The 17117-nt window shown below is 33.8% G+C and overlaps 1 protein-coding gene across 1 annotated transcript in view; it reads left to right on the forward strand.

The window, feature by feature from the left end:
- LOC110018573 (lysine-specific demethylase 5B) overlaps positions 1–14304 on the forward strand; it is a 119966-nt gene extending 105662 nt beyond the window's left edge. The window contains exons 28-33 of the mRNA XM_020715922.1: positions 3159–3300; positions 3444–3593; positions 4286–4381; positions 13034–13129; positions 13210–13418; positions 13788–14304. Coding sequence (XP_020571581.1) covers positions 3159–3300; positions 3444–3593; positions 4286–4381; positions 13034–13129; positions 13210–13418; positions 13788–14049 — 955 coding nt within the window. The 3' untranslated portion in view covers positions 14050–14304. The remainder of the gene's footprint in view (positions 1–3158; positions 3301–3443; positions 3594–4285; positions 4382–13033; positions 13130–13209; positions 13419–13787) is intronic.
- The last annotated feature ends 2813 nt before the right edge of the window (positions 14305–17117 follow it).

A 17117-nucleotide genomic window follows, 5' to 3' on the forward strand; every position in this document is an offset into this window, starting at 1 on the left:
GGATAGACATGGATAGTGGTAGATAAAGTAGATAGTGGTAGATAAAGTAGACAATGAATAGGTAGGGGACTCTTTATGAAAGGGAGTGAAAAGGAGAGATGAGGAAACTAAAAAAGAAAGAAGGATATGTGATTGTTGTAGTAATACATTCGCGGTACTGTAGCAGCCATAGTACCGCGTCCACGATAGGCTCCCACGTCAAGCAGTCTCGCTGATCCCTGCTATCCTATGGATTTTCTCAATTTTTTTGCAATTTTCTTCTTCCTAGAATTCTCTACACAACTGATTTTGGTTTGCTGTTGCATGCAGATTTAAAGCAACACCTTGGCTCTTCTCTGTGAACTCTGCTCTAGCCCAACTAGTCCAATATCATTTGTGGCTCATTGAACATGCAACCGTGAAGAAATTATGCAAGAATCCATCAATAACATCTGCTTGAGGATATACGACAAAAAATTCAACATTTGAAAAATAGGATTGTAATCTTGGTGTGTTGAAATTTGGAGGACTATCCAACTAAACCATAATTTGAGGTGGTGGAAGAAGTTGAAGACCCATTGCACCAAGAAAATTAGATGTTGGAATCATCGTCGATGCCCGTGTACAGCGTGTATGGCGATGAATATTTTCTGGCCTCTAATTGTGGATATGCTCATAAAGGACACCAGTTTTCTAAATTGAAAAATCTTGAAAATGTAGTTGATAGAAGAGTTGGTGCAGTTTCTTATGTTGAAAGGGATTTGCAGAGTGATTAAACTAGATATGTTGATTCTGCTTCTCTTAGCCTTTAGCATGAGACTGCTATACATGATCATATGGATCGGGCATTATTAGTTCCACACCAACCAAGGTTGAAAGCTCAGTCATTGCATTCCATATGGGACAAGATGAATATCTTACAGCAAGCTCCTATTAGTCCTGGTTCTCATGAATTTAGTTTGTTTGGTGGAAGAGTGAATGTAGATCCACATGATTTACCTACCAACATTTCTTAATATGGCGAACCAGATTTTGTTTCAATTTTATGAGCCCCGGGGTGGAATATTGATGACCCATCCATAGTCAATGGTCAAATAATTCAAGAAGTCCATCATCATCTATCAAAGAAATGGACTGAGCACGCTTCCATTGGAATTCCATGAGTGTTGATTAGAAACTTGGAATTCTCTCAGTAAGAAGTGCTAATTTTAAGGAGCATTATACACCTTTATCAAAGGATAAACTTTCATCAAATGTTCCCTCTAAGGCACTTGCTTTTATTGGCTTCAATGTTACATGAAAGTATCAGGTCTACTGTCACTGGAAGAGGAAGTTTACAAATTCTGATTATCATGTCCAACAAGTCTTATAGGAGCATATAGGCAGCCTCTAACCCAAGTTTCAAGACACTCTTCCTCAAGAAATTGATGTCAAGTGGATTGATATATTTCAGAATTGGAGGTTGAAACCTCTTGATCCATTTTCAACCGTGATAATGTTAGAAGATGCTTAGATCACCGAACCTGACCTACTTGGGGATTAGAGCGACTATATCACTTTCAGTGTCTCTGTGTTGGCTTCTCATTAAGAATTAGAGTTTGAGATTGCTCAATATGAGGAGTTTTTGCCAATCCTGGGATAATGACACATAAGCTAGAGCTTTACTTCAGTTTATGTCTTGAATTTTGTGTTTTAGTTTGTCATTTGTGTTTTTATGTTTTACGATGGCATGCTTGTTATTATGAGTGTCTAATATATCTTTTAAAAAATTGAGTCATAGCATCAAAATTCTCTTGGGAGAGCCCGAGCATGAATTTTTGGAGCCCACAAATTTATGTAGGGTTAAAACCTTATAGAACATTTGAAAAGAATTGATGTAGGATTTATAAGCAAATATGAATAGCCTAATGATGTTGTAATGAATATTATGATAATAATATTATAAGTTCAAGTTTACGAAAGCTCGTTAATGGTGGAAAATATTATGTTTCTTGTCCTTTTTGGTTTGTTGTTTTGGTCATTTATGAGACAGGATATGATACCAGAGTTAACCTAAGCTGAGGTGGAATGAAAATTTTATTGTTGAAATTCATAGGGGTTACAACGGTGACTCATAAAACAGGAACAAAACGATGCAAACAAAAGCGACTCTCTAGGAAGAGGACGAGAATGGTGGGTTGTGGCTAGGCAACAAATTTGGAACTGTATGAAACATAGATAGGAACCGGTCGGCCCCTGCCATCCCTTGGTTGAGCCGGTTCAGTCATTTCCAATTCAGCCTTCAAGGAGCCCCGCGTCAGGATATGTGGTAGAAAATATCTGCATGTTGCTTGTTTGGTAAAAAAATTCATTTAGGCTGTGAAGAAAATGTCTCTCTTAATCTTCCTTATAGATCCTCTGCATATGTTATGCTCATATTTTGGACATTGGATATTAGTGCTTTGCGTCACCTGTATCTCCCAGTCTACCTTCCAAGATTCCACATAGAATTCTTGGTTTTGATTGGTTAGAAAAACATATGATTATGCGTTAAAGCATTTTAAACATTAAGTAGTCCCTTCCTCCTCATGTCCAGAGTGATGGTCTTGTTTTTATCATATCTCGTTAAAGATCTCCTAGTCCTCAAACGTACCAATTTCTGTTACAGAGGGCTTTATGTAAGATGGATTATACTTCTTTTTCTCATATATTAATTGCATCTTTTGGATCCGAAAGTTCATCTTACGGGCTATAACTTAAATTAAGACTAGGATAGCTTCACACAAGCAACCACATTTAAACAGCACTTTGAGCTGACTTTTATTGAAATTTATTATTCATCTTGCTATTAATCTTTAAAATGACTTGGATCAACTGATTTTATGGGGAGAAACACAGTCTGAAGTTGACTCTGTACAGATTTGGTAATCCTTGCTAAATAAACTTGATGAAAAAATATTCACTATACTTCTTTTCTTACGAAGTTGTATGTGCCAGAGAATGATATGTTCTTCATTCACATAATTTTATTTCATATTATTACAAGGATTGGATGCTAAGTATCACAGAATCTCTGTAGTCTTGCATCACACACCATGTCTTAGTTTCAGCTTTGCCGGATTTTGAAATGTACCAATTTTATTAATTTGCTTAATTTTAGTTTCCATTCAACTTAATTTTTGTAAGTAATTGTTTAATAGGATTGAAGAGGTAACTTTGGGGCAAGAAATTGTTAAACTTGCTAGTGAGTGCCAGTCCAATTTATCTTGGGTGGTAGATCATGCAAATACTCATTATAAGGATTTCAATGTCGTCTCGGAATACCTTGTATGCGCTTTAAAGGTAATTTACCCTGCTGTTTCAAACATGGCATGCGTATTATTATCTTTTGTACTAATTCTTTTTATGGTTCTGTTATGGTCTGCCTACTCAGCTGTGGCAGATCTGTTCATCTTTTGAAGCTAATGTTGGGATCATTTTTACAGGTAACTTTAGTTGCCGGATTGTATGATCACGATGGTTGTCACAAGCTTCAAACTGCCTTGTCTAGACATGCGTGGAATGTCAGAGTGAAGACGTTACTGAGTGGAGCGAAAAAAACAACCATGCAGCATGTTAAACATATAGAAAAAGAGGTAGGTGTAAACATTAAACTGGGGAATCCTTGGGTTCTTAACGTGCTGTTAACCTTGTTCTTATGAAAGATTAACCATTATCAAAAAAGCAGTTTCAAATTTGTGTTAAGATTTCATTTGTATTGCGTATTAAATTCAACTTTGAGTGATAGATATCGTGTATGAAAGTTGCTAAATAAACTTTTAACTTGTATTTTTTGATTAATTTAAATTAAAGTGCCGTATAGTTGTTTAATGCCATACTTTATGTTGCGCTAGTATTTTTTTAAGTCCAAATTTTTTTGGAAATGTTTGCTGTACATTACTGATCATGAAATTACGATTGTTATGGAATAAAAGTTTCTAAACTGGGGAGTCATTGGATTCTTAACATGCTCTTAACCATGTTCTTACGAAAGATTAACCATTTTCTATCAAAAAAGCAGTTCCAAATTTGTGTTAAGATTACATTTGTATTGCATATTAAATTCTACTTTGAGTGATAGATATCATGTATGAAAGTTGCTAAACTTTTAACCTGTATTTTTTTGATTAATTTAAATTATAGTTCCGTATAGTTGTTTAATGCCATCCTTTATGTTGCGCGCTAGTATTTTCTTAAGTCCTAATTTTAATGGAAATGTTTGCTGTACATTACTGATCATGAAATTGCGATTGTTATGGAATGACTGTTTCTAATGCTGTTATTGCAGGGTCTAGAGATGGGAATAACACATCAAGATCATTTCATGTTGGAAATAGCTAAAGTAAAACAGGCTTGTTTGCAATGGTTAGACTCAACAAAGAAGGTTGTAAAACATAACTTTTATTTTTTATAGCCTACGGTTTACTATATAGTAGTGGAATAAGGAAACTGAATGATGCCGGAGAGAGAGAGAGAGAGAGAGAGAGAGAGAGAGAGAGAGAGAGAGAGAGAGAGAGAGAGAGAGAGATGGGAAATTCAAAGACTTGTCTTCTAAATAAAACTCTAAACCTGAAAATGTAATTCAAAACACAATGAGCTGTCAATAAGCAGTAAATGCTTATATCTCGAACTATAGTAATGTAATGAAAGAGAAAAAAACTTGCATACTAGTTAAATATCTAATCAGTATAAAAGAAGAAATTGTTATTTAAGTAGTGAATTATGGCTATTCAATAGTTTTAGATATTTCAGTAGTACAGTAAATAATTTATCTTTATCTATGTTTTATTAATTATAATCGTCATAGGAGCACTGGCTAAGCGTCTCTTTGGGGCAGCTGCAGCTTATTGAATAATCTGTTGATAAACTGATTAAAAATAATATGCTGATAAGCTAGGTGCGGTGGCTATTAAAATTTTTTTTTTTTTTGGAAAAGTCAGATCGCTGCCAGAAAGCTGCCAAGCGGTGTGAAAACACTGTTTTCAGCTTTTTGAAAACGCATAAACTGCTAAAACGCAGTTTACCCAAACTGGTCAGGTGCGTTTTCAAAAACGCCACCTCACCAAATAAGCTGCCCCAAACGGACCCTAAGTCCTATCAGTTAATATACTTCAATATCAATATCATTTTTTAATTTACATGCATGAGTACCTACCATAAGGAGATGAACTTTATAATGGTCTACATGCATATGCAATCATATTATAATAATCTATAGTTATAATAATCATTTCATTCAGCTCTGTACATTAGACAATATACTTGTAAGGTATTCAATATCTATAATAAATAAATAAGTTGTGAGCACATGTCATTTACTATGCGTTTGGTGTCGTTGTGTGTTAGTGTGTGGAGCCTAATAACACAACAATAAAAGCACCCTGGGCATTTCAGCGCCCCATTGGGCGCCCCAGCACGCAACCTCGATGCTAATAGGGGTGCTCAGGCACCCTGTGAACCGAGCATTAGGAAATAGAGCATCAGAAACTCGGTGCCCTGGTTGGGCGATCTAGCGCCCTGGAGTAGTTTCTCTTTTGATTGGGATTTAAGTCCTCAACTTCTATACGAAAAATATATCTTTCAGCAATGCGTGTAACACGACGGGACAGAGCAAGCGCTGCAGCGAGTTCTGTTTTGGATATCTGTGATTTGCTCTTATGCTATCAATAGAGTGCTCGTGAGTTCTAGGTTTATAGAGAGTAACTCAGAGTGTGGTGTAATCTATTTCATAGTGACATTTCTGGTGTGGTGTGGCTCATTGATTTTTTTCTCGTTCTTCGGTTTTTCCATGTTAAATCTTGAGCGCTTTTCTGGATTTGTTGTGTTGTGCACTTCTGTTCAATTTTTATTTTGGATCTCTCGTATTGGTATGTTTTTCCACGATGTGATTGGTTGTGAATCGATCGAAATTCGGTTTCTCTGTCCTTGAAGTTGTATCAGAGCGGGGTTTTCTAAGGATCTTTGGTTTGAGCGGGAGCAATGATCGACAAAGCGAGTCACAATGTGGATAAGTTCAATGGTTTGAACTTTGCATTCTAGAAAATGTAAGTTGAATATTTGCTATAGCAAAGAAAATTGTATTTGCCACTAAAAGGTCTAACCAAAAAGTCTGAATTTATGACTCTGAAAGAATGGGAAATGCTTCATCAAATTGCATTAGGTTTGATACACCTTTTACTTTTATCATCTGTTTCTTTGAACATTGTTAGTATGAAAACTATGATACTTCTCATGGTAGCACTGATGAAGATGTATGGGATGCCTTCAGCTTCAAATAAAGTTTTTTGGACAATGTGATTATTCAACATGAAGACAGTGGAAAAGAGTTTGGTGGTTGAAATTTTGAATAATTTCAACATTGTAACAAATCAATTATGTTATGTGGGCATCAAGTTTAATGACGATGTCACAGCGTGTTAATTTTATCTTCATTGCTAGAATTTGGGATGTATTTGTCAGTAACTCTTTAGGTAATATAAAATTAAACTTTGATAATATCATATGGCTTGTGCTCAATGAAGAAATTCGCAAGAAGGCGAATGATAAAACTTCAAATCCTGCACTTAATGTTGATAACAACGGAAATAATCTAGATAGGAACACAAGCAGAGACAAATTCAAGTTTGGTGGTTGAAATTTTGACATAGGTGAATGTTGGAAGTGGGAGAAGAAATATCATTTCAAAAAGAACTATATAACTCTGAAGAAGGTTCGTGGTGGAGGCCTAGACAAAAATTTCCTTACAAATATCTCCACAGAAGAAATCCAACGCGATTTTCTAGTTCTATCCCTAAATAGTACTAGTCTTAGATAATAGTTTCAGGTGCCTCTTTTACTGTCAGTCCAAACAAAAAGATTTAAATTACAGTCATAGTGATCTAAAGAAAATATATTTGTGAGATAATAAGACCTGCAACATTGTAGGAAAGGATAATTTTAATATTAGGTTGTCAAATTGAACAATCTTGAAGTTGAAATTTTTTATGTTTGAAGAGAAATTTGATGTCGGTGAGCCAACTATCAAGGTTAGGATACATGTTTACTTTCATAGGTGATTTGTAGAAGGGGGCAATGGTGATGGGTCGGGGGCAACATTGAAGGCATTTTTGCCTGATTAATGAGATCCGAGTCAATGATGTGAATAGAATAAAAGTTGATGCAAGTCATTGACACTGCAGGATTTGTCAAATAAACAAGAAAGGTATGAAGTCCCCACTTTCTAAGAAACGCTTCAGGATTTAAGATTTTTTCTCTAAAAGTGGGTCAATAATGAAGTCCAAGAAGTTGGAGTTAGTGCATACTGATGTATGTGTCCTACTCTAGTTCAGTTCATTGGTGCTTCTCACTATTTTACTTTTATTTAGGGTTGTCAAATTAGCTCGTGTTTTCTTGTTAAGTAGCTCATATTCAAATTATTTGCTAAGTAAGCAAGCTAAATACAATTTTTTTAAGCTTACATTATAAACGAGCTAACAAGAAGTTAAATCTATCTTATTTGAAGGTATTTGATTGTTCAACATATGTTCTTGTTGATGTAAAATATAAAAGTAAACTTGAATTAAAATATATCAAGTGCCATTTCATTGGATATAAAGATGAATTTGGGTAAATATTATGAGATTATCAGAATTAGTTCATCGGGAGCACTGATATGATATTTAATGAAATGAAGATGTACAAGGATAGGAATATAACTTAGGATTGTCCGTTGGCTACTTTTGAAGAGTTGTCCAAATATATTGATATATAAGGTAACATTGATCAGGAAAATGGAGAAGGAAATGTGCTCAACCTGATGAATGACAGGAAGTTCGTCAGACACCTGCTATTGAATTCAGGAAGTCTAACAGAGTGACATGACCAATACAGAGGTATTTGCCTTCATTATACTATCTTTTGCTAACTGATGGTGGTGAACTAGTGCTATGATGATGCCATTTAAATTGAAGATTCAAAGGAATGAGAATTAGTCATGGATAACAAGATGTAGTCATTGAGGTTAAATCAGGCTTGAGATTTCACAAAATTATCTTATGGAAAAAAAGCATTGCACAATAAGTAGGTTTACAGGCTAAAAAAAGTCAGATGGTAGCATACGCTATAGCACAAGACCTGTGAAACAGTTTCAACAAAATGGAGTGAACTACACTGAGATATTTTTTCCTCTAGTAAAGATGACAACTGTTAGATTTCTTGCGATTGGTATTAGAGGAAGATTTACATCTGGAACAGTTGGAAGTAAAAAGTCTTCTTATATGGTGATTTGGAAGAGGAATTGTATATGGTGTTATCACAGGGTTTTGAGGTTCCGGAGAAAAAAGACATGGTCTACAGTTTGAAGAATAGCCTTTATGGTTTGAAGCAGGTCCCAAGGCGGTGATATATGAGGTTTGACAGGTTCATGTCAAACAATGGGTGCATGAAGTGTCAGATAGACCACTGTTTCTTTATAAAAAATTTTGTTAATTGCTATATATTGTTTTTCTTATGTGGATTATATGTTAATTATTGGGGCAGATATGGAGAAGATCAGTAACTTGAATGGGCAATTATTAAGGGAGTTTAAGAGAAAAATTTAAGTCAACCAAAAAAGTCCTCGATATGAGAATCAATAGGGACAAGAGTGTAGATACGATGAGGTTTTTTAAGGCAGAATATGTTGAGAAGCCCTACACAGATTCAACATAAGTGAGGCAAAACCAGTGTGTACCCCTCTTATGTAGTTACTTCAAGCCATCTAAGGGACCATCACCTAAGTTTAATGCAGTGCAAACAAACATGAGAAGAACTCTCTATGTTTTAGCTATTAGAAGTGTTATGTATGTGGCGATATGTACAAGATCAGAGATTTCACTTCCAGTGTGAGTGGTTAGAGTAATCCAATCAAACATCATTTGGAGGAGGTTAAGTAGATTATCGGATTCTTGAGGGGAACCTTCAACAAAGCACTTTATATTGGAAGTGCAATGATTGATCTACAGGGGATATGTAGATTCAAATATGTTAGGCGATACATTTAGTAGAAGTACACAGCCAGGTGTATCTTCACTTTGGAGAATATAGTAGTGATATGGGTTTTTAGGCTACAAAAAATTGTTCCACTTTTAACTGCATAAGACAAATACATTGTTATCGCTAAGACTAGCAAGGAGATGATTTGATTGCAGATCTTTATGACAGGATTGAGCAAAAGGCCATGGATTGGAAAGCTTCATTGTGAGAGTATGAGTGTTATTCATTTAGTTAAGAATGCATTTTTCATGCCATGATAAAATATGTTTGGCTGAGATATCATTGTATTCGTTCTCTTCTGGAAGATAGTTATTTTTGGAGAAGATATACATATCTCAGAATACTGCAGATATTTTTATTAAGTTGGTGAATATTGAAAAACTAAATTGTGAGGAAGTCATTAACTCGTAATTTATTTAGTTAAATAAAAATACCTTTAATGCAATTACAATTAATAAGAAATAATATATTTTTTTTCTCATGATAATTTGTATAGCTGATTTATGCTTTTATGTAATATATTTATGCCTAATATTTTTATCAATTTTATTAATAATATTTTAATTAATTTTTCTACCTATCCCTCATCTTTCGTTGCCGGAGAAGTCACGATTGGTCACAATAGGAACCTTCCTAAAAGTCATCGGTGTAATAATGGCATATGAAGGAGATGAGAGGTCTTGAGTTCCAATGTGTCTGAGACTCATATTTTACCCTCTCTTACTTGAAAGCATTGAAAGTCATGTCGAGCACCTTGCTAACTGTATTCTTTCTATCATCTTTCTCCCCCTTTGTGCAATCATGTTCACTACATTGTCTAAATCAACCGAACTCTTGGATTTATTAAATCTCAGTTTTAGGGAGAAATGGAGTTAAAACGAGATTTATGATTTTGTAGTACTTAAATGTACATGCCCACTTCATGCAAGATATATAAATAATTCATGTATTTGATTCCAGGCCATATGAAAGTCTCTGTATTTTAGGTTTAATACATTACTACAAGGTTTCAACTCAGCCCATATGCTAATAAATTTAGAGTTTAGATTCAATTCCATAGTTGTTGTGATGAGAAGAGTTGGAAGGATACTAACATTTTGAATATTGTGCCATGTTATTGGTTTCCTTGTCTTACTAACCATTGCTCTACTTCCTGCTTTGTATATCTTGGTGTCGCTGTCTCGGTTATTCACTACTTATTGATGTGTCTTTTTCTTGCACTCATTTGATTCCTGTTCTCCTACCCTCATTATAAAGTTTTTTGCTATTGTTGCTACCTTCACTTTTTACTCTCTAGTATCATCTATTCATCCGATAGTTTCTTGTTACTACAACCATGTTGCCTCGGATATTCTACTACACCTATGTTACTGCTAATTTCTATTATAATTGTGTTGTTTCTGCTATCCTGCAAATCTCGCTGCTACTGCCTCTTAGATATTGGATTTGTCTGTTCTGTTTTGGTGTCATCACTCATCTATTATTTTTCTTTGTTGTCTTGAGGGAACCTAAGTTCTCAGAGATGTTTCTTTTTGTGAGTCCTTTGTGACCTATAAATAGAACCCTGCGGATTCTGGAGGTGTAGATCATATTGACCATTTAAATTTTATGTGTTCTGGTTGGATTTGTATTCATTTAATACTACATAGATGTTGGTATGATAATTCTTTTTTTATGAGTGTGCATCATCTTGCTTTCTTCTGGTGATTTCTATAATGTTATCGTTATTTTTTAAGTCATTGGTTTTCGTGTTATGCCTGATTTTCTCTACTGTGATATGTGCCAAATTTTATTTTCATGGTTTGAACTAGATTTTTGCTAAATTGTAGCATTCATAAATTAATTTCCGTGTGCAAATTAAATTTTGAAAACCATTGAATATTTTTACATTGATACTAATAATTGATTTTTCCTACTTAAGAATTGTTACCTTTTTTATTGCGAATTTTTTGTATTTTCACTGTACATACTTTCGTAGGTTATATTGGTAACTTTAGGCCATCAACCGTGCAAAATCATCTTCACATCCAATCGGATCAATCCATTGTGAAAATTTTGATTTCTTTTATTGATGATTTAAAAATTTTAGCAATTTTTTAAATCATGTGTGATAGTAGTTTTAAGGATGCTAATAAGAATGGTGTATTTTAATTTTTGCTTTGAAGCTCATTACATCAAAATCTAACCAGATCAAGATATGTGATGTTCCTCCCAAGAGGAGAAAAAATCAATACCTTTTTAGCATCTTTCGGTAACTTTTTTTGAAGGTCTCCAAACCTTCAATATTCATTCTTCACAACATAATCTTTTTTGAGTCACACCGTCTGTTAGTCATGCACTAACATAAGATCTTGTAGGTCATGCATTAGCATAAGATATTGAACCAAGAGGTGGATCTTGATCATTAGACAGAGTCATGAGTGCTCTGAGAAGCCTCATCTTCCATTAACTGTCTTTAGGTAAATATATTTTTCTGACGCATTCCAAATTTTCCATACCCTTCCCTTCTTAACATGACCTCTTCAAGACACCACCTTTTGAAACAATCTTGTAGGTTATGCCTTTAACATGAGATTTTGGGCCATGAGGAGAATTACGAGCATTTAAGAAAAAAAAAGGATTTACAAGCCTATTAAGAATATACCAACTGGATGTTAAGAATACATTTCTTAATTATCAATTCGATGAAGAGGCATACATTGACCTCCCGCCTGACTTTAGAGAAACTGTCCCTCTATGGATTAAATCAATCACACATTGCTTGGTCTGAACGTTTCATAGAGAAAATAAGGAGGCATCAGATACATTCAAGTACAATTCAATCTGATCCAATTTCTCAAGTATACATGTGATTGAAAGAGAAGTACAAATTTATTATCAGCATGTAAGTTGATGCTATTATCCTTATTGCTGATGTCACTGAAGAAAAGCAATTGAAAAATTAACATGTAAAAATTGGTTTGAAATTAAGGATCAATCATAAATTAAGTTTTTCCTAGCAGTGGAAGTAGCTAAAAAAAAGAATGGCATTTAAGTTTTTTAGTGGAAATATTCAATCTATTGAATGAAACATATAAACTGTAACTTAGCGAACCTATTAAGTTAAAACGTTAAGCTTAACATGATAGAAGATGTTGCTCCTAAAGGCAAGGAGAGATACCATTAATTTGTTGGGAGATACCATATTAAATGAGTTTAGATATTGCCTTTGTTATCAGGATAGTAATCCAATAGGACAAATACATGCCTTCTCTATATGTGGAACATAGAAAGTGTGTAAAAGATCTTTGAGACAGTTGGTCTGAAGTTGGTTAAAGGTTTTTTTCAGGATTAGGAAAAAAATGAGTATTGAGGTATTCATGGATGTAGATTTTAAAAAGGAATAATTACATAATACTCCAACGGGAAACCTGGTTACTTTCAGAAGCAAGGAGCAATCTATGGTTGCTCATAGTAGTTTAGCTACCAATTGAATGCATATCAATATTTCCAATAGTTTTCTTTGATTGTATGATAAGATAAATGACTTCCAAATAATCCCACATCGGATAAGCAGGCATTGATTTGTTGTATAAATGGGTTGATTTTGATTGGTGAAACATACAAGGAAAACATAATTTTTTAAAGGGTTTTATATTTCAATTGATGTTCCTTGCATTTTTGACACATTTGATGAATGCTTAAATTGTCATAAAAATTGTTGAAAGCCAATTCATATTTTGTGCTGAAGATCATAATCGACGATATAATCTTATTTTTGAAGATTTTTAAAGCTTTAGGTACTAGAATAGACTTTTGAGAAGAATAATTATTCATCGTATAAGAGAAAATTTCTCATATATATATTTGGCCAATTTAGCAAGCAAAGGCTTTCCAAAAAATTTTCAACTGCTGCTACATCTTGCCTTTGAAAGTTCGGCTTGAATTTTAACCTAGCCAAATTGCTAACTAACTTATTTCAAGTTGCCCAATCAGTATCTGCATTTAAGCGTTGGCTTACTCTACTTTTTTTGACTTGATGTAGGCTGTGTCTGATTTAGGAGAACTTGCATTGAGTCGGGTCTTCGAACTGATGATCGAAGGAGAAAGTTTGCCCGTCCATTTTGACGAGGAGATGAAGGTAGTCTGTCGCTGCACCCATACTAAATGCAGCTTGTCCAATATTTTAGTCTCTTTGCTAATATGTTTGAATTAATGCAGTTATTGAGAACCCGTAGCATACTTTACTGTATATGTCGGAAGCCTGATGACCGTAGACCCATGATTGCTTGTGACCATTGTGATGAGTGGTACCATTTTGATTGCCTTAAGTTGCACGAAGCACCTCGCAAGGCTTTTCTTTGTCCAGCTTGCAAGCCATTAAATGGAAAATTAGTCTCTTTTCCCCGTCCCGTATATCATGAAGAAAGGTACGGTATCGGTAAAAACTATGACTTTATTGCTATTCTAGTGATTTTTTTTTTCTTCCAAGTTATTCTACTAGCTTCCTGTTATCTAAAAGTGATTTCTTCTCTTCAAAATGATTAAAAAAAAATTTGCTTTTGTGCTTGATTTAAAAGTGCGAACTTTACTTTCTTGAGAGGCCTTTTGGCATCACAAATCCAATCCAAAAAAAAAAAAAAATCCACTTTTCTTGAATAGTCATTGTTGATATACTTACCTTGAGAAGCCATCCTAAGGGTCAATTTGATCATCGTATTAATTTTCAATTTAATGCAAGCGTTTCATTACAATTTTTTTTCCCAAAGCCTGTTCGACTTTTTTATTATAATTTGCAGAACAAGAAATGATGGAGAACCTCAAACTCCTGCTTGCCATGAATCTAAGCGGAGGAAACAGACTGGTAAGTTTGGCTCCTGTTTGGAAGGAGAGATTGTAGATGCTGTTGACAAAGACAGCAACTTTCTAAAATGTTACAGTGAAATTGATCATTTATGGAGAATGAAAAGGAGGCCTCTCCAAAGAGCTTCTAGAAAGCATGGTAATTTAGGGAGCTTTTATCAGTTATTGCCATTCTCAGCGTCTAACCAGATGAGCTAATTTGTTTTTATTCCATTGTTTCTATTCAATTATCATGCCATTCATATGCTACAGGCTCAATAAACAATTAGGTTATTATATAGCAGCCATTATGGATTAGTTAGTTTCTTTTTCCTATTTTGAACTGAATTGTCTCAAGTTTTTCATTTTCGTGTTTCTTTCATTCGATCAGACTATGCCGTAGTATCTCTTCACAAGCATTGAGAGCTTACTATATTCCACTAGTTATTGTCATAAAAATGCTGAGTTTGATGATATTCAGGAGCATCTTATCTTCATCACCATTTTAATATAAATATGTATTTATATATTCTTTTAAATGATAACTATGCTTCTGAATTTTTTATTGGATGCCAAAAATGAAAGTACATTTTGATATTTATTATTATTGTATTTTTGAATTAAAATCATTTTAATATTTATTTTATCAGAATTTTTGAACCTTAAATCCCTCTAGTAGTTCAATGTCCGATCCATTTCTTAAAATTATTTTGATGCTCATAAGTACTGTGAATCAATTATCATCATCGTGTAGATTAATGAGTAAATTATTGAGCTACTTAATTTTAACACAAATAATTTTTATTTGAGCAAATTAAAATTAATGTTCTTTATTTTCTAATTTAAGAAGTCTTGTCAAATAAAATAATTAGTATAATTGTACTATTTATTTTCTCATAAAATAAAATTTATGAAGTTTATAATCAGCCTTAACCGGGGCTCATGTATCGCCCTATCGAACATGAAAATTATTAGTCCCTCATCTCATACCATGCAATATTACAAGTAACGTGTTCATGTGGCAATCTGCCACCACAATTTCAAGACTTCTGTTGTTTTCTATAAATAGACTAATCTTATACTTTTTTTATTTATTGCTCGAAGTACACGTGCCAAAATATTTTAATAATTTTGGATCAGAAAATAATAATAATTGTAATTAATCCATTTATTTAAAAAATATATTTTGAAATTTGGCTTAAATATGGTAAATAAAAATCAATGAGGATAAAAATTATAATGTTTGAACCATAATTAGCCACTTCATCAAACATTTTCCTTACTTTTTTTTAATTATTATTTATTTATAAAAGAAAATCATTCAGCTTCTAAAAGTCACAACTTTCCCCTCTTGAAAGTCACAACTGTCCCTCATTCATGGTAAACGTATTTAGTATAAGGGTATCAAAATTGACTCGTGAACGTCAACTCGACTCGAATCAGACAAAAAAAAATTTGAATTTGGTTTGACTTGATCAATTTCTCGAGTCGGATTTGGGTTGACCTCAACTCTAAACTGAACCAAAGCCTAGCTCGTCAACCCAAAATAAATTCAAATCGGACCCATCAGCCCGAACTTAAAAGTTTATTTAGGTCAGATTGAATAATAAATAAATAGGTTTTGTGGGTCGGATTTTGATCTGTCAGATTGAATATGGGTCAATTTCGGGTTAACTTTTTAACTCATTAAATATTTTAAGTCAGGTCGGGACAATTTCAGGTCACAAAGGTACCCAAAGGATTAAAATCCCATAAATATCAAGTCTAATTTGGATTAAACACTCAAAAACATATATTTTATGATAAAAATATATGAGTCTTTTCAAGCATGTGTTGCTTTCGGTGATTTTTGCAGTTCAAGTTGCAATTCAATCAATATCAAAGAAAGCTAAGAAAGCTCCAACCTTGTGGCCCACTTCAATAATTACTTCCATCTAACACCCTAAAAACAGAAATTATGTGATGAAAAAAATAAAAAATATAACAGAAACTGTCACTAAAACCTTCAAAACTATAAAGGTTAAATGGGCCGGGCTAGACGGCCTATCTATTGATTGATGCTTGTCACAGTCAAAACCAAAGGTGGTGGGCCGACCGTGTCTTTAGATGAGACAAATGGGTCGCTTTAAGCATGGCCTTCTGCACATGAGCTTGTCTGCTTGCTTCAGTAATGCTGAGGTCCATCGGTCTCCCTTTCCCTTTCTTTTTTCCTCATTAGTTTCCTCCTTTTTTAAGAAGAAGGGGAAGAAGGGAGAGAGTGGGAGCCACTTAGTTTCCTTTCTGAAAAAAATTATTGGTGGGCAAAGCTAAGATTTAGAGTTGGAGTCCATTCCCTCTTTGCTTCTTCAACAGTGCAATCCTAACATTTTTACTTCAAACCTTGTCCCCTTTGTGTCCCCTTGTCCTACCCCACTAGCAACAATGAATGGCTCCTTTCATGATTGAATCCTCAATTATTATTTATTTGTTTTTATTTTTTTAGCACTATGATCAAAAGTATTACCATGAAATATTCCATATTGAATAAAGTGATGCACCACAAGTAAGTTGTATGGGGCTTTTGGAATTTGCATGAACTACAAGGGCATGTTTGGAATGATTAAGAATAATAGCTTAGAACATGAATGTTAGGCTTAACTATGGACATTTAAGAATAATAGTTATTCCTTAATAATTCCTTTTGGAATTCATGCTTGCTATTCATTACCTTAGTTATAAGCTGATTAAAAAATAAGAAGAAATACTTGTTCGATTAAAATGATTTCGGTAATGTGAGTTGTAGATTATAAAAGGATGCACTTTGTCATAGTTATTAAATTTTTTAAGATGATATAATTGATGAATTTATAGAAGATGGAAATAGGAGGCTTGAGCATTATAGCTATCATTAAGAGACGATCAATGATTTATTTAACCATTCATCTTGCATTAGGAGATATTGGAGACTAGAAAAGTTGATATTAATCTTGGTGGAGATAATAAGCATCATAGTTTTTGATGACAATGATTTTAAATGTATACACTATTATACTACTAGATGTGCACCGATGTATCGATTGACAATAAATCAGTAATTCGTTCATATTTTTCTAATATGCTCCTTATTTCCACAAGAGGAAAAAAATAATATATATATATTCCATACAAACACCGCATGCAGAGATGCATGCGGTGTCCGATCTCCGCCATCGATCACCTCAAAAAAGTTTTTCGGTGGGCCTCATTTTTAAGTTTTTTTTTTAAAAAAAATTTTGATCACGGTGATCAGTGGTGGAGATCGCGTACAA

The sequence above is a fragment of the Phalaenopsis equestris genome, unplaced genomic scaffold (genome assembly GCF_001263595.1).
Source record: "Phalaenopsis equestris unplaced genomic scaffold, ASM126359v1 Scaffold000025, whole genome shotgun sequence".
Lineage (NCBI taxonomy): Eukaryota > Viridiplantae > Streptophyta > Magnoliopsida > Asparagales > Orchidaceae > Phalaenopsis > Phalaenopsis equestris.